We start from the raw sequence: 23,930 nt of genomic DNA on the forward strand, positions 1-23,930 counted from the left end.
CAAAGGAATACATCACACAGAAGTGACTTCAAGCGTACCTTTCCCTCCCTAACGTGTACGTTTCCCACAAGCAGGATGATTTCAGACAAGTCACCCAGCCCCTGCACCCTGAGGAGAGGAGCTGTGCCACATGCCCTTGTGAATAAATGAACAGGCTCCGACCACCTTTCACAGATCCGTGGCAAAATCACAGCTTGCGATGCGTCGGTGTGGAGTCCAGAACAACTGGCAGTCATACAACCTACGCGCCCGCCCGCAACACGTAAAGCAGAGCCCTGCACCGGCTTATGGCTGTTCCTCCGAGTCAGCTGAGAGCCATAGCGCGGCAGCCTCACACAGATCGAGGCAGAGCCTAATGATTATTCGGAGATCGCACAGAAGGCAAGCGATTAAAATCACGGAGAGGCTCAGTCTTGCGAAGAAGGCACATAAAGGGTGCACGCAGGGACGGGCTAATAATCAGGACAGCGTCCCCCGCCCTTTTCCTGAGGGGCGGGGAAAGGCGGCCAAGCAGCCCCTCCTGACTGCCCTTCTCCGTTAATTTGGAGAAAACACCGACGCACGGCCAGCAAACCTCCTGCTCTGCTGCGGGGACGCCGCCCGGGGCGAGGCACGCGGCGGCGGCGGGGCCGCGCTTCGCGGCAGCCGCCTCAGCAACGCCAGCCTCCCCACAGCTGAGGCGGGCAGCGCCTTCCACCAGACCCCGCCACGAGGCCGCGGCCGGCCCGGGTACTCACCGCCCGCCGGCGCAACGGAGGGCGCGCCTGCCGCGCTTGAGCTCCTCTCAGGCGGCGCTTCTCCCGCCCCCCGACCCGAGCCCGGCTTCGGCTTCTCCCGCTCGCTCTGCGTTTGCGTAACCGGGAAAGGGAGGGATTGCGGAGAGGGGAAACAGAAGTTTCCGTCTCCGGGTGAGCGCCTGAAAACCCCGTTTCTGTGCAGCAGGGGGCAGCCTCCAGCCCCGTTTGCCTCAGGGCGGCCGCGGCTGTTGAGGCCTGGCGGCGGTGCCTGCTGAAGGAAGCGCCTGCCGGCGTCTGCCCTGCCCTGAGGCTACCAGGCTCCGCTGCTGAGCCGACTAGCATCAACAGCGTAACCAAGCAGCCGTAGGTTGCTGAAGAGGGCCTTATCTGTCCACGTGGCAGTGACTTGACACTCCATAAATAGAGTATGTAATCCCCAGCTTAGGCAGGGAGCTCAAGCCTTCCTTTTTTATTATCGCACAACTTCAAACAAGACCAGTAAAGGTCTATTATACGTATTAAGGCCATCAGCTTTTCATGGTATAGCTCCTGTATACCGTTATTAGCTGGCTCAGCTCTTCGATTTTGGTGACAAGATAAGGTCTGATAAATCAAAATCCGTTATCAAGCCGAACGAAGCGGTATTTTTGTTCCTGAACTTCCTCACATCGTCCCCATTTTCTTTTTCAAGGGAGTTGAGGCGGGCTAAACATTATGCATCGCGGTACAATCCTCTGCACGCTTACTGGGGGTTAAGGCTCAACAGGCACAGGTTCAGCTACAGATAGACTTGATGAAGCCTGGGCTATGAGGCTGCAATTCAATATTCACTTAATCGCCACTCAGTCCCAGAGAGTAATGAGCCTTGACTTCCGAGAAAATATGCATAGGGTGGTCATTAGACTGCGAGTCCTGCAAGCCTTATTTTCAAGTACACATGCGTACAATGCAGTCCTACTTATGTTTACTCACAGATAAATATGCTATTGCAGCCTTAGGATTATGCTTCGGGCTGCAGTCTTATCTATGCACACTTACTGAGGACCATTGCACAGGGTTGGGCTGCACAACTGTTGGTGTAGAAAATCGCCTATCATAATCACCACCGCCCCTCCGGGTACTGCCTGAGGTTGAACAACAGAATGCAGCTGGAAACATAAGAGGCATGCGAGGACTTCTTACAGCATTACCTTCCTCACCACCGAATAGCAATAGCTGGAAAATCCAGAGTTCCACTAGAGGGCGCACTTTTTGCGAGGCAAACCCCAGGGCACCGAGCTGCTTCACCGCTTCGCACTAAGATCGACACTACAGCCAGCCAACGGAAGAAAGGGACAGCCCCGAGCCGCCGCTTTTTCTGTGGCTGGCCCCGCCTTGCCTGCCGGAACGCACGTGGCCGGGTTTCCAGCGGCTGCTGTCCTTCAGGCGCTTCCTCCTCCCCTCCGACGCGCGAACAGGCTCAGTGGGGCCTCCGCTGGCTCCCGGGTGTGACGTGAAGAGCCGGAGAGCCAAGGCCGGCCGGAGCAGCGGCGGCGGCGGCAGCTTCAGCTTCTGTTCGCGGTGCAGCAGAGGGAAGTGGCTAGATCGCTTCCTTCGGGGATCCCGGGCATGAGCCCGGCCGGCCTTGGCTGGCGCGGTGCCTTGAGCCGGAGAACGAAGAGGGTCGCCGCCGCGGACGGGGGAGAGGAGACCTTGCGAAGGGGGCCCCAGGGCGGGAGATGTGCTGGTTCCCGGCGGCTCCTCGAGCAGCATGTTCCCCGACACCGCTAACACCTCCTCCAGCAGCGGCAGCGGACAGCTGGATTCAGCAGGCGCCGCCGTGGGCTCCGGCTCCGCCGGAGCGCAAAGTCCTGGCGGCGGCGAGTCCTGCAAGAGCAGCAGCGTCCCAGCAGCAGCGGCCGAGGGCGACGGCGAAGAGGACGAAGAAGAGGCGGCGGCGGCGGGGGCTCGCGGCTTGTCCCGTTCCATGCTGGCTGCCGGGCTGGGGCTGCTGCTGCTGGCCGTGTCCCTCTTCCATCTGGGCCAGCAGCAGGAAGAAAAGGAGGAGGAAGAGGCCGGTGGGCAGCGGCCCCTGGCCTTGCTCCTGCTCCGGCTCGTTCTTTACCTGGTCTGCGCCGCCAGCGCCTTCTTACTCGGCACCTTGCTGGCTCTGCTCAGCCAGAGCCGCGGCCGCCTCCGACCCCCGCCAGATTTCCGAGCCGCCTGGAACCGCCGCTATCCAGGAAGGGAAAACGCCGCTTCTTCATTGCGAGCTCCCGTGGTAAGCGAGTGGCCCCCAGCCACAGATCCCTTTCCTTAGGCTCAGCTCCCCTCCTCCCCCGTCAGCCCTGAAATCATATATTACCCCCCTAGTGTCAAACCCTTGGCATGTGTTCTTTAGCTTTAGCAACAGGGCTGCATTCACCTGGGCTCAGCCCTCCTTCAGATGTTTGGCTCTGTAGGATGGAGTGCCTCTGAGCCTGTACAGAGTATGCTTTTCTCACAACGACTTGGAGCTTGCGTCTGCCTTTCCCGTGCATCTGTGGTTAGAGTGTAGGGTTCCTTGGGTACTGTTGTTCAGTCGTTCAGTCGTGCCCGACTCTTCGTGATCCCATGGACCATAGCATGCCAGGCCTTCCTGCCCTCCGCTCTCTCCCGGAGCGTGCTCAAGTTCATTCCTTGGGTATTGCTTCCAGGTAAACCTGTGTTTGGGCACCTATCCCTTTAGCAAGTAACCATTACATAAAACGATGATCCATGTTAGATCTCCCTTATATTATGTGCAAACAGAGGGATGGGGGGGGGGGTCTGTCTGCTTGGAGTAGGTGTGCGCGTAGCATCCTGGCACCTAATTTCATCCCTCAGTTTCCCTGTTGAATGATGGAGATCTCACAGTTTGGCCTGTGCAGTGACAGTGCAGCTGCTCCAGTTGTTTTGGCTGTGGTGCCTGAGATCTCAAAGGATTATTTCAGGCTAGAGAACTTCAATGCTGGTCTATTGTTCCAAGCAGGATTAAAAATACTTTTCTAGAGCTGGTTCAGTTCAATAGCATTAGTTGGCCAATTTCTTGATGTGTGTGTGTGTGTCTTTTAGAGAGTGCATAATACTATGTGTTTGTGAATCAAATACGGACAACTATGGCTCTCAATTTCTAACCTCCTTATTCAAGTGTTTAGTTTAAGTAGGTGTTGTATGTGAATGTGGCCTTTATATCCAAACTGGCAGTAGGAACAGATAAGGGGAGGGGGCCCACCTAAGGCATACCATTATGCTTTTGGGGTACTACTAAAGGGTAGCAAAATTCATAATCGTTACCGTATTTTTGCCATAGGGGATGTCATTTGGATTTTCTGTTTCAGTCACCAAAATGCTTAAGGCTGTGTCTGCATTGATTTGGAGAACCTTTTCTCTGTTCTGTTTCAGCACTTCGGCCTGAAATTAGAAGGGGGAGAAGCAGCACCAGGGGAAGGAAGGAACCGGGTTGCACAGGATTTCGATGATATTCCACAATCCGGGCTTAGTTCTCAGTGAAGTGGTAAACTTTTGTGTGGGGCGCACCACTGCTGGTGGGAGTTCATATGTTGGAATGCACCTCTGTACAAAAACAGACCAGCACGCAACTCTACGCTTACAAAGCTAGATGCTCATCTACTCCTTGACGTTTCGGGTGCAATCCTATGCATGTTTAGACAGGAAAAAGGCCTACAATTCCCAGCATGCCCCAGCTAGCATAGTTGGCTCTGGCATGCTGGGAATTGTAGGCCTTTTTTCTGTCTAATCATGCATAGGATTGCGCCCTTGGTTCTTTTTTTTTGGAGGTTTTTTTTTTTAATGGAGGAGCATTCTGCCACCATCTGCAGGCTGAAATGGTCTAGCCCAGACACAGATTTACAACTTCAAATGAGCACTAGGCCATAGAGAACCTAGCAAAAAACCACGAATCCTTTACTGGATCAGCACTTGAACCGCCACAGTTAACATTCAGGTTGTAGGTACTGGCTGTGTTGAATTAGCACATTGGGCCTGGGCAAGCCCCCATATGGACATGCTGCTCTCAGATGGTTCAAGATTTCATACCTCATTGCACTTTTGGTACATAGATTTCCATGGAGGGGAAAAAATATGTTGCAAATCCAAATCCTTTAATTTGGTAATGTACTTCTTTCCCCCCTTCCCCACCTTTGATTCATCTCAACCTCAAATGTGTTTATTAGGAAGTATATTCAGTTGATCTGGATTAAATTAAGCACATGAACCACCAATCATAGAATTGGAGGGAGCCTTGTAGGCCATCTAATCCAACTTCCTGCTCGATGAAGGAAATCTTGCTTCACTGTGATTTATATACAAATATATTTTACGTTTGGGGAAGGTGTTCTTGTTCCAAAATGTAAATAGATCAACTGTTGATACACTCAACCATGTTTTAAATTTTGAGTCAACCGGTCGGCTGCATATTTGGCGTATCAGATCTGCTGAAAACAGTTCACATAAGTTGACCACAAAAATGGTGCATTTAACCTGCTTCACCTTGACAGTTTTTCTGCATGTATATTACTTCCCTCTAGGAAAAGGTGTGTGCACCTCATCATGTGTGCTAATGACACAAGTAGACATTGTTGCTGCAGTTGTGATTGCATCCGATTCAGGACCAATGCCATGCATCAGGAATCCCAGGCCTGGGGGCCAAATCTGGCCCTCCTGAGGTTCCAGTCTGGTCCTCCAGGGTTCTGCAGGCGGCCATGCACCCTTCCCCAGCCCACCCCCTTTCTCCCAACCAACTATCATTTGGTGGTTTTCTGGGTTTTGTGCAGTTTTTTCCCCATTCAAAAGGTTGAAATGCCTCTCCTAAGGCTTAGTTACTGACAATAAGAGCTTTACACTATAATATGCTCATACTTTTTCTATTTTTCTACCCCTTTGCCTTTGGCACCACCCCCTTTGCCTTCAGCCCCAACTACTGCAGGAATGCAGTCCGTGAGAGCTTCTCCGAAATCAAATTAACCCCTTTCGCTGAAATAGGCTCCCCACTCCTGGCCTATGCAGTATTTGTATGAGAAATTACATCCATAGGAGAACTGTCAGTGTGAAGCATTTGCTTAGGAATTATACATTCAACTTGATGGACAAATAGGAGCTGAACTTCTAAGGGCATTATTTTTCTTACTCTGTAGTATTCATTTCTATACTGGCCAGTAGCCAAAGCTCTCTGGGTTAAAACCATAAAATGCAAGATGATAAAATACAATATAAACGTTTAAAATTACGGTATAAATAAAATAAAAACCAAAATAAAACCTAACAGCAGTGCAAAGATTTAAGATACAGTAACAGATTTAAAACAACAGAAACTGAAAGGGTAAAATGGCTGGGAAAAGAAGGTCTTTATCTGGCACTGAAAAGAGTACAATGAAGGTGCTAGGCGAGCATCTCTGGGAAGCTCATTCGTTGTCTTGAATTTTGTGAGTGCTATTGAATTCAGACACTATGGGATGTGCTATCTGTGACACTTGTATTGTGTGGTTAGTGCCGGAAGTTGCTTATCCCTGCTGCAATCTGGTAACTCTCCATAGATTGTAATGGATAAGAGCCAGTTATCATGACCTCCTTGCTTTGTTGTCTGCTTTTCCCTGCAACTTTGGTGTCTGCTCTTTATGATTGGGTCATCAAATATGTTGGCCACAACCAGCCAGCTACTGTGAGTCCAGAAAAAACCTGGCCATGACAAGCAGAGGAGTCATGTGCACTGATTCCAAACTTATTGTTTGTACACCAAACAAAATGAAATTGTGCCAAGTTGCTGTCTGCACCAACCATATAGTTTGATTCCTTTCCCACCCACATTAATGGGATATATATATGCTGCACAAAATGTATGTTACGTACACTTCAGATAAATTAAAATATGGAAAAATTCCACTGTAAACTCTGATACCACAGTTCAGTTTGAAACATCTGAAGGAGAACCATGTTACCTGTAGAAAAAATTAATACCTCCAAGCTTCCTTCTTAACAACAGCTTTTGTTATGCTGCACTACTTGGCTTGGTTCAACTCATCACCCCTAAACTAAAAAAGATCAAGAAGATGTTCTTCTGCCACCAAAATAAATGTGTAACCAAAAGCTTTCTATTGGGTGCGATGGCTGGGCTCTATGCAGTCTTTGCATGTAAATCTACAGGCAGTTGCTGTCAGCAGTCCTGGGGACTGTGATACTCTCGGAGTTATTAAAAATAATTCCTCACCTGCTAATATAGCCTAATTGGAAGTACATCTTTAAAAAAATCTCATATTTTTACAGTCCAGTTGCTGAGTTTGTAGAATAGTTTTGCAAATAAGCCCATGGGAGTTACTAGCCTGCAAAGAATTTGCTGGCCCATGTGTCCTTTGTGGTAGTGCATTAGCCACACTGTTGCTTGCTTGTGAAAGTGTATTCATGGCTATACTATAGTTTTGTGTCCTTGCTGGTTTGTATACTTAAACTGCTGATCGGCCTTTAGTAATGGGATCAGTTTCATTCTAAAGTGAGAGGAAGTGTGTAGTTCCTGATAACTGCTATCTTTGCATAATGGCCCAGCATACCTTTTGCGTTCTAGTCTTCAGGAATGAATGCTCCTTGTCCTTCTAGTTTAGATTCTGTTCATTGATAACATTCTCAGATGGGGGGTAATTTCCTGATTGCTTGTAGAAAGGTAACCTTGGAATGACATCTTTTGTTTTGGTAATGGAAGTGTTAGCTAGTAGAATTAAATCCTTCACAAACTTTTCATATATCCAGGGTATGAGTGGTTCAATATTAATATTCCATAAGAGTTAGAAATATGTGGGGGTGGGTATGGTACTACCTCTGAGGAGTACAGACAAAAAGGTATCTTGCAGCTTGTACTACCTTGCAGGGTAGAGGAGCAGACATACTGGTTAGTCGCAAGTGCGTACTACTTTGGTAGCACTTCACTAATAAATGTACCCTTTGTTCTTTGTTTTGGCATTCTTTTATATACATCTGTTTCCTTCTCAAACATCCTTCCCATCCTTTTAACTGGCTGGCTGTCCATCTTTACTAGACATGTATGATGTTGGGTTTGGGGCATTTAGATTGCAATTTGAAGGTAAACTGGCTTTTTTGAGTCATTTCTTTAAAGGCCAGTGTTATGGCTGGCAAATGAAGCACAGTTAGTATCTTGGCCAGGAAATTAGATCACATTTGTTTCTATTTATTTTAATAAATGAATATACTGATTAACAAAAGAATTTACCAAAGTGGTATATAATAAAAATACGTCATCCCAACTTCAATAAAATGCAGTATAAAAATAGTAAAATGTCAATTTCAGCAAATACACTCTAGTCTTATTAGGAAGGCATGGCAACAAGTAGATCACAAATGCAACTTGTGTTGAAAACACCAAGGAAATTACGTAGTTCTTGGAACCAAAGTTTGATAATTGCAACAGCAATACCAGTGACCACTAGACCCTATCTTTGCCTTGCGTTCAAGGAAGCATTTGAGAATTGAGCACCAACAAAGTTGCTGACCCATAGGTTCTAAAATCCAGAATAGTTTTAATTACCTGAAATACTGGCCCTGGCTAGCATTTAGAGAAGGTGCACAGAATAAGGTAGTATTATGTCATGAGCAGTTTATCCATGTGTTTTGCCTGCAGTATCTCTTCTCTGTATTATTTGTTATTGTGTTTGAGTTATTTGTGTTTGTCTGGATATGGAGTTAAGCCCATGCAGGGCTGAGGGATAGGGGAGACCTAAGCTTTTTTTTTGAAGATGCCCAAATGTCTTAGACTGTTGTTCTTCACAATGAGGGACACCTGTGAAAGACGATAGTAACTTTTAAACATAGGGGGAGAGTGTGGGGGGGATTAGCAATTGTTTAGCTTCTAGGTCATGAAGGGGAAGACGCTTTTACGGAATACTGACTTTAATTGGAGCCTTCTAGAAAACATTAAGGGGATGAGCAGACCTCAACCACCCATAATATGGTAGACTTGCGAGATGTGCCAGAATATTGAATTATTCCTTTCTGGGCTAGTCCTTGATCTTGGTTCTTTTAGGAGATAAAAGTATGGTGGAAGAGTATCCATCGTACTCTGTTGCACTGAGGATTGGTAGAGTTCAGAGTTCAGAGTTCATTTTTTTGTAGATAGGTAGCCTAGGAACAATTTTGCAATGAAGTGGCTGATTTAACTATGTAAAAATTGTCAGGTGTACGTGACATACAGAAGTCCACAGAGGAGACTTGAACATTTTTAACACAGCTAACTTATCTAGATTGGGTCAAAATAACTACAGCTTTCTGGTTTAACAAACTTGTTAATACAGATGAGACCAGACTTGCAAGTAAGTCCACAAAAGTTACTAGCACACAAAATGTTACTAAGCTATTTGCTGATGTTACTAAGCTTTTTGTTTAAATCCTTGCCCAGTGAGATTGTACTTTCTCTAGCTGTATAATTCTAGTCAAGATTAAAAAAAAAAAATCCTAAAGGAGTAGGAAGAGTTTGCTACATTACAAACATAACACTCCAACAAACCCTTTCCCTCAGCCTCTCTATTACTCAATATTGTAGCAGTTTCCCATTATGAACCTAGTTGTCAATAAAGGATGGGATCCAAAGAATCATGCAACTAATTTCACATGCCCAAGGATGCCTTGGGTTGCTTCTCTTGAATATCAGCTACCTATGCATGCTGCATAGTAAATCACCTGGGAATGAGGGGACTTTCTAAATCATGTTGTGATATGGCATGGCGAGGGTGGTTAGAATCTGAGGGGGATTTCTTTAATTTTAGAAATCCTACAGTGTATGCTTAAAGTAGCTTTTTTAGATGCTGCCCCAAATATAAGCTACATGGTTAGTGAACATTAGGAGACGAGGCATATATTAGGAAAAAATGGAAGTGGCCCTCGTGCATATAAAGATCTGCCACATGAGATGTGTTCAGACAATCACGTCAGTTCAGTAAGCTGAGATACAAACAAGTTTTTTGCTCACACACACAACCCCTTCACTTTTCCCTTTGCAGCACAAAACAGAAAACCTGTAATTAACCATTTTGGTTGAACCGGGAAGCTATGGTTACCAGCTTTGGAACAAGCCAGGATATTAAACCATCTTCAAACTGTTTTATAATATCCTGGCTTGTTCTGAAGCTGGTAACCATGGTTTCCCAGTTGAGCTGAAGCAAGAAATGATGGGTAATTAGAAGCTTCCTGTTTTGACTTGCTTGAAGAATGAAGTGGCTTGAGTATACAGAAAAAGGCTCATTCATATCTTGGCTTGTTAAGCGAAGATATGATCGTTCAAACCTGGCGATAGTTATGCAGGGAGATACTTCAGTAGGAATTGCGTATTCTATTCTTAAATAAAGCTTGGATAACAAATACTAAAATTTTATTAGAAGCAATAGCTCTTAATTACCAAAGTTAAATCTGACATTAGTGGACATCCAGAGACTTGGATCCTGTGGTGAAGAATATTAAATATCTCAGTATTAAACATTAAGCATGTGTGACTCATTGGATATTACTTCTTGTGCAACTCGGTTTTTAATCTCTGTCCCTAGACTGAAGTAGATTTTTTTTTTGTGGACAGTCCAAGATCATTATATCCTTTATATCCTGACTTCATGGCAGGTTTGTTTTCCTCATGGCATCATAGAAATCATAGATGGGTTTGGTTGTGGGAGTTGTTTTTCTTTTTTTTCCAGCATCATTTGAGAAAAATCAAGAGGAAGGGATAAATATGCACCAAACTGGTTTTTACTGAGTGTGCTGGATGTCTGCAAAACCTTTGGGGAAAGGCTACAGCTCAGTGGTGGCACTTGGTTTGACCTTAAAGCCTTTCATGGCTTGGGACCTTAAGGACCACTTGCCTGTATATGTGCTTGCCTCTACGCTAAGATCTTCAAGGGAGTCCCTTCTTTGAGTGCCCAGCCAACTGAAATGCAGAGGGTAGCTAGAGGGGAAAGGTTTTGCTCAGCAGTGCATCCTGAGTTGGAATTCTGTCCCCAGGGAGGCTTACGTAGCCCCACTTTTGATGTCATTTTGTCGCCAGAACCTTTTTATTTCCCCAAGGTTTTTAAGCCTTGTATATTGCTTTTATGGCGCTTTTCATTAGCTGGGAAGGACCTCTTGAGTCTTTGGATAGCTACTCCCAGTTGGAGTAGACAGTACTGGTCTAAATGAGCCAGTAGTCTGACAGGGTAAAACAGCTTCATATCTTCATAATACATAAAGAGAAAAGACTTTGTGTATGCATTTCAAATGTGGTAGTGTTAGCAGTCCATAACATACCTCTAAAGGGAGAGGCTATATCTTGGTAGTGGAGCACTTGTTTTACATGTAGAATGTTCCAAGTTCAATCGACTCGGAAGCAGTGTAGTCCTAAGGACACTTGCTCAGAAGTAAGACTGATTTGAGTTCAGTGTGATTTCCTCCCTAGTACGAGTATTTAGGATTTCAGCCTTGGAAAGAAGATACTTGTCCCGGTCAACCTAAGTAGTATGTAGTCCAGAAAGACCAATTAATTGATTCAGTCTAAGGTTGCTCCTTGCATCGTTATAGCATGTTAACAGTAGTAAGATATGAAATGGCCCTGGTTTTTGCATTCAGAAAATTTCTATTTTCTGATCGCTCTTTCAGATTGCACGTAGCCTGTTATCCTCTTGCACAGCAGTGGACTATGCTTCTGTGCCCCCCCAGCCCCGCACCCGAGACTGACAGACTGTGAGGGAGGATTTTAACTGGGAAAACGGCATGGCAGAAAGGGTTAACGCCCTCTCCCAGCACCATGGTCCAAATCCAGCTTGTACTTCCCCTTCCTCCAATGGCTGCTATTCACTTAAACAAATTCACAGATCTCCCAAATTGCATCGCGTTGCATCCCAGAAGTCCTTTGGGGAAAGGATGGTATGGGAGCAGAGATTTCAGTATCTGCAAGATTTTGACTGAATAATCTGCTTATATGTTGTGTGTGTATGTATGTGTATATACATATACATAAACACACACGTGTGCGTGTGTAATATGTGTGTATGCAAGTATGGCAACTTACCTGTAGCCATCTGGATAGGGCTAGCTCTAAATATATATTTTTGTGGGTTGATATTGTAATTAAAGCATGAAATGTTGATCATTTTATACTTCAGATATCATACTAGTGCAGTGTTCTCAAAACTTTTTCAATACTTGGTTTTTATGGCTGTCATAGCTGAAAAAGACACCTCACAAAGATACATAGATCCAAATGGAAGAAGTGCATCTTTGGCTGCGCTTACTAAATCATGATACTCATTTTTCAGTCCCATCCAACAATTATGCAAAGGTTTTTGTTGAAATTCAGCTAGTAAATTTCCATCTTTCCTGATGTCAAACCAATCAGAAGGTGTTGCATTTTTATATTTTTAACGAATGGGTTCAAAACCCACTCTTCATTTGGAAGATTTTTAAACAGGTTAGAAAATTCTGTTTCCAGGTTTTTAAAGTGTGCAGATATGACACACTTTTTATCAGTGACACACATCGTTTTCAGCAACAAAATCACATACTGATGGAAACATCTCCAAACATCCATTTTCAGCACGCTCTCTCCATAGCACGAGTTTCTTTCAAAAAGTGGTTACTTTCTCACTCGTTGTTAAAATGTCACCTTTACCTTGAAGGGACAGATTAAGGGCACAATCCTATGCGTGTTTAGACAGAGAAAAGGCTGGCGGGGGAATGCTGGGAGTTGTAGGCCTTTTCTCTGTCTAAACCTGCATAGGATTGTGCCCTAAGTGTGTTTATTTTCTCCAAAATATCTGCTGGGTAGCATACTACTGACATCCACTTGTCATCACAGAAAGGGTCAGCAAATTTGGAACAAAGTTGCTGTCCTTTGGCAGGATGGCAGCTGCTCCAGTGCCATGGCTGAGCAAGCAACTGCGCCTTCTTTTGCCATACCTGGCAGAGATTGGTGCAGTTGCTCTCAGTGGCCGTAGCAGAGGCAGGCTAGTACTAGAGCCGAGAGAGAAATGTCATGGAGCCTCCCTCTCTGCTCCCATCCCATCTTGCTGCCTTCACCACTGCCATTATTGCACACAATGGCAGCTCATCAGGGCAGTGGGAGGCTACTCAGTTATCAGGCAGCTTGCGCACCCCACTTTGGAGACCACTGTACTAGTGGGTGCTTGTGCTAGCTGGGGGACCAGCTGAATTCTCCTTTTCACAAAGTATTGCTCTTTGAGTTCCTGGAGAATGGGAGATCCCCTGCAACAGAAGCTCAGCTTTAAGGGAAGATGTGTGGTCTGTTCAGATATGCGTTTATTGGCCAAAAACGTGAAATACAGGAAGCCTCTCGAGGTGCTGTTTTTCTTGAAATTCTTTCAACATGCAAAACGTTGACTTGTATGACTTCAACAAATAAATGGTGATATTCTTCTCTCCTGTACTGTGACTGTCAGATCTGCTCCGGCCTGGTTGGCGTTTCTTATATGAGCTAAGCAGCTCCCCTCCGTAAATCTTTACATTATGAAATACAGATCTTGGCTCTTTCAGTTTACATAGTATGCTTATTTTTGAACAATAAATAATTTTAAGTATTTGCAAGCTTCAAATTGCCCATTGAGATCATGTATTAAAAAGCTGAGCAGCTTTGGAGTCAGAATTCTGGCCAGGGCTTTTGGGAACGCCAGCATTGAAGGAAAATTCCTGTTTAATGGTGGCAACTTATTTGTAATATTTATTTATTTATTACATTTATATCCCGCCTTTTTTCCTCCTTAAGGAACCCAAGGCGGTGTATATAATCCTCCACCTCTCCATTTTATCCTAACAACAACAACCCTGTGAGGTAGGTTGGGCTGAGAGTCTGTGACTGGCCCAAAGTCACCCAGTGAGCTTTCATGGCCCTGCAGGGACTAGAACCCAGATCCTCTGATTCCTGGTCCAACACTAGCCACTACATCACGCTGACTCCTGGCTAGGAGCATTTCTACACGAAGCTTTTATTGTGCACTCATGATTGGTCACTCACAGTTTTTTGCAGGCCCTTTATACAACATTGTCGATCTCCAGGGCCCCTCCTGCCTCTTCTGGCAATTATAGTAGCTTAATTCTCTACGGGGAAAACGCAATAAGGGATTGCACAGTGCGATAACTTTCTGGTGAAATTCTGGAGTTATTCTATATCGCAGCGCCATCTAGTGGCTGTATAATGAAACATATAGAACTTGTCCAGAAAAAAACAAACCCTGGATGAAACCATGTGAAAAGGAGCCAAGCTTAATCCTGCAAGGAATCCCGAAGCAGAAACCCCAGTAAGGGTGTGGTATTTTAGCCTGGTGTAGAAATGCTGTACGTGTCTCAAACACAGGATGGATTGTGCTAGATTTAGTAATCAACTCCTTTTTCCCCCATGCAGTGTTCAACCATGTCTTAAGCATGTGTGTGTTTTTCTTTTTTCCAGAACTGTACATCTGGAAATGCACAGGAACCTGTCCAATCAAGGAGAATGATGATTTCCCATAACATGGATAAAGCTCTGAAAGAAGGTAAGTCTCTTCTAGGATCATTTAAGACTGGATCAGGGATCCAATCTTTTTGGGCCTGTGGGCACATTTGGCATTTTGGAAAAACACCCTGGGCACCATAACAAATTTGACTGCCTCCCCTCCCCCTACAGTGATCACAAAAATGTTGGGAGTTTGCTTTATCTGTGTGTATGTATGAATGTGCACCCCATGTGCGCTACCCACTCTGGTTTCTCTCTCTGTCTTACTGTCTTTTTTCTTTTTTCTTCTCTCTCTTTCTCTCCCCCCCCCCCCCGTCTCTGGCTCTTCTCTCTCCCTCTCTGGCTCTTCTTTCTTTCCTTCTCTCTCTCTGACTTGTCTCTTTCTCTCTCTCTCTCTCTCTCTCTCTCTCTCTTTCTTTCTTTCTTTCTTTCTTTGCTTCCTTCTGTTCCTCTGGCTGCTTTACCTTCCTTTCTCTCTGTCTTTGGCTCCCCCCTGCCCTCTCTCTGATCCTCTTTCTCTCTCTCCTCCCCACCACTTTCTCTGGCCGGTCTTTCTTTCTTTCTTTCTTTCTTTCTTTCTTTCTTTCTTTCTTTCTTGTTTGTTTGTTTGTTTGTTTTTCTTTCTCTCTCCCTATCCCCATACAACTGAATGGAGCAATATCACCTAATCAGGGTGAGAAAAAGCCCCCTGCCAAAAATCGACTGGAGGGGGTCACCCCCACCCCCTCCAAGAGCCCTGTTGTTCCAAGGGTCCTTCGTGGGGGGTGCAAATTTGCCCCTCCAGACTTTTTTTTTTTTTTTTGCAGGGGAGCTTTTTCATTCCCTGTGAGGAATCGCTCCATAGGCTTATGTAGGCGCAACAGTAGCTTGGCAGGCACCTCAGCCTGGCCTTGTGGGCCCAGTGACATCAGTGGGTGCAGCATTGGAGACCCCTGGACTAGATGATAGTCAGTTACTTTATAAGAAGTTATCACTCCCAGTATTCCACTGTAAGGGTAATAGGTTTTTTAAAATTAAAAATGTGAGAACCTGCCTCCCAGTACTTCAGATTGTGCAGCTAGTAGCAGAGAACTGGAATGTCAATTGTGCTGTCATTGGCTACGGCAGACATGGGATTGGATCCAGAGTTCCATGAATGGAATTGTACCAATGGAATGGAGCACTTTTGGGTCTCAGTTTCTCCATCCTCCTGAAGTGTGTGAAGACCTCCTCTGGAGGACCCTTTGTAGTAGTGTTGGAGATGGTGGGGGCTGCAGTGGGGAAATTGATGATGGACTCTATGTGGCCTAGAAACTGACACCTAACTGAGCAAGGCAGAGGTGTTCTTGGTAAATAGGTCTGCTGATCCAGGAATAGGGGTGTACAACCTGTTCTGGGTCACGTTTTACTATCCTTGAAGGATCAGGTACACGGTTTGGATGTGCTTTAGACCCAGCTTTGCTCCTGGATGCTTAGGAAGTAGCTGTGGCCAGGAGCACTTTTTGCACAGCTTAGGCGCAGGCTACAATTGGTGCAAAATGCTGTAGGAAGGGTTGTGATTTGAGCTGGGTGGGGTTTTCTTTTGGAGCATGTGATTCTGTTATATCACCTTCACTAGTTTCCAGTCAGTTCTCAGCTCAATTCAAAGTGCTGCTGATTACATGTAGAATCCTAAATGGCTTGGGCCCAGGAAACTCAAAGGATTGTTTCCTTCCACATGAACTTACCTATCTGCTTTGACTGTTGGGGGGGCCCTTCTGCACATCCTGCCATTGTCAAAGGTAGGTTGGCTGGGACGCATGGAACGTAATCTCTGTGGCAGTACTATAAACATTTTAATAAATAAGGTAGGCTATAAACATTTTAATAAGCAAACAAATAGCAATAGCCTTGATGCTGGTGAACATGCCTGGCTCCTCCTCCTCTTTATAGATTTGTAGGTTTCTGTTCTTTTTTTTTTTTTAAAAAAAACTCTTTTTGTATTGTTATCTCTTCAATATTAGGGATCCTTTGTCTAAGGGAAAATGAGGTTGACCCCCCCCCATCATCAAGAGTAGGGTCCAGTTCTTGTAGCAGCAAGTTCCCTATGGAATGGGCAGGCAGGCAGCTAGGACAGGCACTGGAGTAAGAGACACGATTCATTTTATCCATTTGATTGTCTCTGCCAAAGTCTGTGACAACCAGTTTAAACAGCGCATGTATTCATTTGCAAAAGAAAATACAGTGTTGATATGTACTTAATGTGTGTGTCTCTAATATAATACGGATCATGTAGCCTAAAAATTATTTTTCCAAAAAGCAATGTCCAAACCATTTAATTGGCAAAGGGTGGAGACACAGCTTCTGTTTAGTTACCAGCTCATAAAGAATCATCTCTTTTACCATCTATCCGTAACAGCATCTATCCGTAAATGAATAATGACTTGCAAAGGCTGTGTTGCACTGATAGGAAGTAGCTTTGCTGGTCTTAATAATTTCTCTGTGTTTTATGGACTGCAGGAATAGTCTAGTTTTTACTACTAAAATTCTTCATAAAGGATTTCTTTAAAAAAAGGAAATTAGAATGCTTCAGAGTCACAAAAATGGCAGGGGGAGAGGCCCCATCATGGTGATATCACAGGCATTTTCCAATTAATAGGTGCTGTGATTCTCATCTTCTGTGCAGCACTTTCTATTGTAGTGGTTGTGCAGAGGTGGGGGATGGGGGAACATCCAGATATGATGTATTAAGTACTGGGATAGTGATGTTTTCCCACCACAGATGCAGAAATACAAGGGAAAAAATGTTGGGTACCCTAATTATAGTACATTTATTTTCCACCTATGTTGGGTTCCCAGGCAGTCTCTCATCCAGACACCGACCAGATCTAGATCTGGTTAGCTTCGCCAAGGTGGCTGCATCATGTGCTCTAAGACCATACCTTGGGTGCAGTACAGCTGTGGAATAATGTCTTGGTTTGCACGTAATTGCAATGGCATTTGGGAGGTTTATTCAGGTGGCTGACTGACCAAATCCAGTTTGGACTTAATCCTATGTATTGTTTAGACAGAAAAACGTCTGGGGGAGAAGTCATGACTACGGCATGCTGCGAGTTGTAGGACTTTTTTCTGTTTAAACATGCATAGGATCGTGCCTTTACAGGCTTTCCCTCTGGACTTCTCAGGGATCTCTCAGGGTCCGATTTCTTGTATTGTAGTATTGTTTTCTTTCCTTATTTCTGGAAAAGGGAGAAAATATAAAACTGGAAGGTGAAAACAGGGAGGCTTTTCCAGTGCTGACCGTTCATCGCTGTGCCTTTTTGTAAGGCTCCAGACTAAATACTGCAATTTCATCTTTGGTGTTGCTTTTGTTTCAGTGTTTGACTACAGCTACAGAGATTACATTTTGTCTTGGTATGGGCACCTCAGCAGAGATGAGGGACAGTTATACCACCTGCTATCTGAAGACTTCTGGGAAGTTGCCAAACAGCTGCGACACAGGCTCAGTCACATTGATGTAGTTAAAGTCGTCTGCAATGATGTAGTGAAAGTTTTGTTCACCCACTTCTGTGACCTTAAAGCAGCCAATTCCAGGTAATTAGTTTACATTTTTTCTACTGCTTGTTGTTTGAACTGTATTGGAATGGCAAAGACTGCTTTGAGACAAGACAAAGAGCAACTATAGCAATGAGGACCAACCTATTTGGCAAGGGTGTTACAAGCCAGGTGCATATATACCACATGCACCCGTCCCTGCATCTTGCGGTTGGCTGGTGTCTAGTTTACCCAGCCAGAGAGCAGTGCATTATCAGAGAGGCAGGCAGGATTGTACGCCTCATCCTAATCTCCTGTCAAGCCCATGTGGCCCTCGTACTCCCATCTGAGCGTTTCATAAACTTGCTTACCTGTGCCTCTTGTGCTGATGTGCCACAAGCTGATCTGTGTGTGTGTGTGTGTGTGTGTAGTGCTGTCATAATTTTGACCTTGGTGTGATCAATGGCAAGACCTTGATCCCACCAAGGTCAGAATTATGGCTAGGCTCATTTAAATGGAGATTGTGGGAAGATTTTTTTATGTTCTAAATACTTTATTATAAAAAGTGAATTTTGCCAATTGTAGCCCTTTTTGTTTAGTGAGTCAGGACCTTGATTAAAGAGAGGCAAATGAAGTTATCACAAAATGACACTTGGCAGAAGTCAAATATGAGAACAATGCTGTTTATGTGTTGTTAGACATGGATGGTAGTTGCCCTCTTCTCTTGCACCATGGATTGAACGCTCTGATGTGTATCTGTTCGCAAGCGTTTTTTTTAAAGCTAAAGATAAGGTAGCAGTGGATGTCCTTGCAAATATGTTTTTCCCTTTGTACTCTTTAGGTGCTCTCTTTAGTTGTATTTGGTATTGCCAGCACCTAGTTGGTCAAGGTTGTTGATAAGGACTCCATTACAGAACAGTAGCCCAAGATGCATCTCCTCTCCTCCCCCAAGCATTATCCACTTATTCCTGTTGCAGTGCACAGATTTGTAGGTGACTTGCTCCAGGGGACTAAGAAAGCACCTGGTGCTTGCCTGTTGTGGTATCAGACAATGTCATGGCAGGTGCAGCTTCCCCAGACATAAAGTATATTTTTGTGGTTCAGCCCATGTCGGGGGTACTTGGGATCTCTAGCTCACATCCTGCAAAACTTGACTCTGTGTCCAAAGCATAGATTTAAAACAGGGGAGGGCAACCACAATTGGTGGAAGGGCAGATGACCACACCAGCCCTCCGCAGACCGAATTACACCAAAGGGGCGGGTGTCTCACCCCTGATGTCGTTGGTCCTTGATGACAGGATGATCCACTGGGCACATCTGCCATGAACTGTCTTTGCTGCAGGTGGGTTGCATTGGAGAAGGCCGACACACAGCAAAATCACTTTACCTTTCCCGCACCTTCTCCTATTTGGGAGAGGATGCAGGGCAGGCAAAGCTGCTCGTCCTGGCTTCACTTGTCCTTAACTTTACTGTGAGGAGAAGGTGAGGTCCACTTGTCCAGCATTTGGAGGGGGAGTCCCTCCAAATGGGAATCCCGTGGAAGGGGAATCCTCTTGTTACGTTTGAGCAAAGATAAGGGGTTTCCTCTCCCTGCTTCCTTCCAAAGCCCCCAGTAGCCTCCAGGTGAGAGGGGTGAGTATTTGTCTTTTAGTAGGTTCTCCCCCACCTCCACCCTCCTTTGTTGTACTGCAGTTACTTTTTAGCTGTCTGACAGTCTCAGGTAATGATTCAAAATAGAAGCCTGCCCTAGTTTTGCACTCAGTACAGCTTATATGGCTTGGGTACTCTTGCTCTTGCTCACATCTTCAGAAAAGTCACTTCCAAATTGCTAACTTGCTATCGATATTCTGAAGGCTTAATAAAGTATGGTAAGACACACACAAAAACCCTATTGTGAAGAGAGCAAACATACTTGAGAACTAGGTTGATAGATAGCTGGAGTACTTCTTGTACCATTTTCCTCCTTTTTCCCTCTTCCCCAAGTAGGTTTTGCAATAGTCATTTTAAAGCATGTAGTAGATGTGGAAAATATGAGAGGATATTTCTTTGCAAATAACAATCTCAAGGCGTATCGAATATAGAAGTATATTAAAGATAAAAGCCGAAATACCTGATTTGCTTCCTAGGCTGTCTTGTCTTAGGAAATTTAAAAGAGGGAAACATCCATTATCTACAGGCTCTGTTTTTCATGCCAGCAACCTAAATTGGATTGTCTTTCATTTTATAAAGGTTTCTAACAGTTCAAACATGTTTAAATGTCTGCTGTACCCTCAACAACCTTAGCTATACTGAGAGCCATGCAGGTAAAGAGATATTCACCTACCTGTTTTCTCTTGGGTATTTCTTGCCAGTTTGCAAAGAACTTGTGTGGATGTTTGGGTGAAAATGCTGTGGAAAATGTCTTATACATTTATTGCTGTGGAAAACATCTTTCAGATTTATCTCATTCTCACTTTGGATCACCGTTTCGCTGTCAAGATTATGAAGATCCAGGAGGGCTGTGAGGGCTTAGGCGCGGGGGCGTAGGAGGCTTCAATTGGAGAAACGCTACAATGAAAGTGTTCCCAGATTCTCCTGGAAAAGGCTGCTGCTTACATTCCTGGGTCAAATATTGGTGTTGTGTGTTTCTTTCTTTCTTTTTAAACTGTCCTACTTTCTAACCCCCCCCCCCCCCCCGGCCTAGAAAGTCTTTAAAAGCAACTCTTTATACGCTTGCCTCAACCTTGATACAGAAATATCACCCCCTCCCTCACACACACACACACACACACACACACACACACTCTGCCTTCCAGCCAAGTTTCCAACCAAGGTTGGAAGTGTTTGGATTGTCCTTATGCATTCAGGAAATATCTTTGATAGTGACCCACCCAGTTCACACCACAGCAGCAAATCATGGGTTAATTAACCTACGATTTGTTGTTAGGTTAGCTCTGGATTGTTTAACCCATAAACAACGCAGAGTATCCGGGTTTGGACGTCACGCTAACAACCTATGAACAGTTCATAGGTTGTTTATGAAAACCAGAAGTGGCTTGTGAGCGGTGAGCATCCCATGACATGCAGAGTGGCACAGTAGAGGGTAATGTGCAGAGTTTTGCTGGCTGAGGAGAGACAAGTGGCCTGCTGCTTGCTTTCCTTTAGCCTAGTGCAGAATCTCAGGCTCGGGGGCTAAATCCAGCCCTCCTGCTGTCCCAGTCCAGTCTTCTGAGATTTCCCAGAGGGCCACATCCCTTTCCTCTGACTGAACCCCTCTTCTCTTGACCACCGATCATTTGGTGGTTTTCTGACTTTTGTGCAGCCCCCCCCCCCCCCCCAAATTCTAAAAGGTTGAAAGGCCTCTCCTAAGGCTTAGTTACTGGCGGTAACAGCTTTAAGCTAAAATATGCTGGCATTTTTGGTATTTTGGCTGTACCCCTTTTGCCTTTGGCCCTGCCCATCACTAGAATGTGCCTCCCAAGAGTTTCTCCATAATGGAATTCAACCCTCAGGCTGAAAGCAGTTCAACACCCCTGGCCTAGCGTGACTCCTCTAAAGACTGATTTGGGGGCCTTGGTCGGCTGAGTATGCTCAGCTGGCCTTTGGCCCTGAATTGATTGTCAGGGGTTGCTTAGGCTTTGGAGGAAGTGTGCCCTTTACATTTATTCGTCAGTTCTCACCCTAGTGATTGTGCACTTAATGGCCTCTGCCTCTCTTTGCTGCCAAAGCATTTACTGCCTGTGTGGGAATGGGCGCGGAAGAAGCAAACACTTCTCTGAACCCAGTTTTCTCATCCTTAAGTACCAATTTGTTTTAGGAAGAAGGAGTGAGGGCACAAGCAATACTTTTAAGAAGTTTCTTGCCCCATGGTTTGGTCTGGCTTGATTGAACCCACTGTGGTTTGTTTTGAACTGCAAACAGAAACTTTAAACTTCCTCTCTTCCTGTGAGGAGGAAGGGAGCGCATGAGCCTAAGGGTTGTGCCTGCTTATCCTCATAACTTTAACCCAAAGGTGGGCATCGTGTTGCCCTCCAGAGGTTTTGCCCTACAACCAGGCCAGGCATCGATGGTTGGCATGGGTGGGCAGCTGCCGAGGGCTCATAGGCTCAGAAGTGCCATCTGCCACTGAGCCTGCCACAGCTGACACCATCCTCCTCCTTGCCCTCCTGGGCAGCTCTGCTGGCAAAACAAATTTCCACGGGCCCCACAGTGCCCGTTTCAGCAGCCAGCGGGTGGGGGCTTCAGCCAGCGAGTGGCTTGGGAGGGCAAGGAGACGCATGGGGGCTCTGGTGAATGGAGGGCTTTGGTGGTGGGGGGCACAGCAGCAGCAGGAGGGCCCAGCAGCAGCAGCACTGTGCCGACGGCTCGCTAGAGACTGGTACCAGCCCTTCCTACAACTCTCATGATCCCTTGCTATTGGCTGTGCTGGCTAGACCTGATGGGAGTTGTAGGCCAAAACAGGACCACAAGTTGCCCACCCCTGCTTTAAATCCTGGTTTACTGTTGCATCTGAACCAGGCCTGTGTGTTTGAACTTATAAGATGGAAATATGTCCAAAATGATATTCGTGCAATATCATTTAATTTTGTTATGCCTTTGTTCCAAGTGTTGGACTTTATTCCTGATGGCTCTCTCCTCCTACTTATTATTTGCTGCCTGAAAATGATGAATTGTGTCAGAGTGTTATGAAGTACTTTCTCGCAATGCGTTTTAGTGTAAGAGCTGTCTATTTTCAGATATTTGCTAAGAGAAGCCTGGGCAGTATGCGCTTGTACCCTTGCCCTCTGCGTGCAGGCATATACTGGAAGTATTTTACTGGCTGATTGGAAATGGAAAAGAACCCCAAGTCTGGACCTTTTTATATTGCATTTGCCAAAAGGCCTCACGCTGACATTACAAGCTCCCCTGCAGGTTGTTGGCTTTTTAATAACAAGATGAGCTAAAAATTAAAACTATCCATTCTGTTAACAAAAGAGAAAGTGTTCTTTAATAAATGTTATATATGGAAATTCTTCCTCATGATCTCTGTGCGTCACACATATGGGCTCTGCACCTGCATGGAACCTCGATTTGGGAAATTTCTAAAGCTGAGGGGGGTTGGCAGGAACCCTCCCCCGCCATCCCACTGTGCATGCTCCCGTGGGTTCCTGCCTAATCCCTCAGTTCTTCGTCGACCATCATTGCAGCAGCAGTCAATAGAAGGAACTTCTTGGTTGTTTTTGACTGCTATGAGGAAATTTCTCTCTTTTTTTTACCTCTTTCTAATGTTTTCGTCCTGTAGTCCTTTCTTTCAAGCTTTTTCTTTTGAGTTATTTTTCTTTATTTACGGGTTTCAGCAGTCATTTGATCACGTTGTGGCTTAGGGTGTTTGACTGGTAAGGCTCCTTTCAGAAAGAGCATCCACTGTGGAAGTAAGCTTTCCCCCACAGATGGACACTCTTTGGGCCTACTTTGTTTGGGCAAGGGACATATTGTGGAAACTCAGAATCGACCTTGATGCCAGTACCAATAGCGTCTGTTTCAGAAGGGGAGATCAGGGACTCAACGTCAAATTGAGATAATGGACGCGATGAGACGTCCCACGGATGAGATGTTCCACCCACTGTGAACGTTCCCCAGAATCAGTTTTCTCTGCATATTTTCATAGAGGTGAAGGGGCGACTGAGTTTCGACTGAGACAGTATTGAGACAGGTGTAGGTCCCCACACTTGGATTGGGAGCAAGGATTGGAATGGTCTCTACACCCAAGATGGGACGATTGGAATTACTGTCAACCTCATCAATACTCCTATGGCCATTATGGGTATCCAGGAGTCCTGTGAAGTCACAGAGAATTCTCTCCATCAGCGTCACTGTCTCGGCCCCCAATTGGGGAACGTTCTATGCCTCCACCATCACTTGTGAGGGCACCACCTCCTCCACTGCCGTTATAGACGCTGATGGTGTCTCCTCCTTCTCTCAGATCATTGGTACTGAAGACTCCTGATAATCAGAAAGTGATTGAGCATAGAGGTCTCTCACCGCCACCTCAGCCTGCTTCTCCACAGTATGAGAGACAGGATCGTCGGCAGGGTTCTTCCTGCTCCCCAGCAGAGGATTACCAATGAAAGCTAAACATTTGCTCATTAACATATCTGTCTTCACATTTTTCTTTCTCCTTGCCTCCCTCTGTTTTTGTTGGGGATATCTTCCTTTTCTTCTTTTTGCCTGGACTTGTAGGTTGGCCAGAACAAGTGAGT

General features: G+C 45.4%; 2 protein-coding genes across 8 annotated transcripts in view; one reads left to right on the forward strand and one right to left on the reverse strand.

The window, feature by feature from the left end:
* CFAP97 (cilia and flagella associated protein 97) overlaps positions 1 to 2,035 on the reverse strand; it is a 31,814-nt gene extending 29,779 nt beyond the window's left edge. For 2 of the 4 annotated variants that reach the window (XM_084856603.1, XM_084856605.1), the window contains exon 1: positions 738 to 855. Coding sequence is in view for 1 of the 4 variants with exons in the window: in XM_084856604.1 (XP_084712730.1) it covers positions 39 to 236 (198 nt within the window). In the remaining 3 variants the exon portion in view is untranslated. Of the gene's footprint in view, positions 1 to 38; positions 856 to 1,927 lie in introns of those variants that run through there. The other 2 variants (XM_084856606.1, XM_084856604.1) reach the window with 2 other exon arrangements.
* SNX25 (sorting nexin 25) overlaps positions 970 to 23,930 on the forward strand; it is an 89,149-nt gene continuing 66,188 nt past the window's right edge. For 2 of the 4 annotated variants that reach the window (XR_014792148.1, XR_014792149.1), the window contains exons 1-3: positions 2,126 to 2,997; positions 14,176 to 14,260; positions 17,556 to 17,772. Coding sequence is in view for 2 of the 4 variants with exons in the window: in XM_084856601.1 (XP_084712727.1) it covers positions 2,488 to 2,997; positions 14,176 to 14,260; positions 17,556 to 17,772 (812 nt within the window). In the remaining 2 variants the exon portion in view is untranslated. Of the gene's footprint in view, positions 2,998 to 4,139; positions 4,252 to 14,175; positions 14,261 to 17,555; positions 17,773 to 23,930 lie in introns of all 4 variants that reach the window. The other 2 variants (XM_084856602.1, XM_084856601.1) reach the window with 2 other exon arrangements.

Source organism: Heloderma suspectum, chromosome 5, assembly GCF_057233095.1.
Source record: "Heloderma suspectum isolate Gila_16-S chromosome 5, 16-S_ref, whole genome shotgun sequence".
NCBI classification, from domain to species: domain Eukaryota; kingdom Metazoa; phylum Chordata; class Lepidosauria; order Squamata; family Helodermatidae; genus Heloderma; species Heloderma suspectum.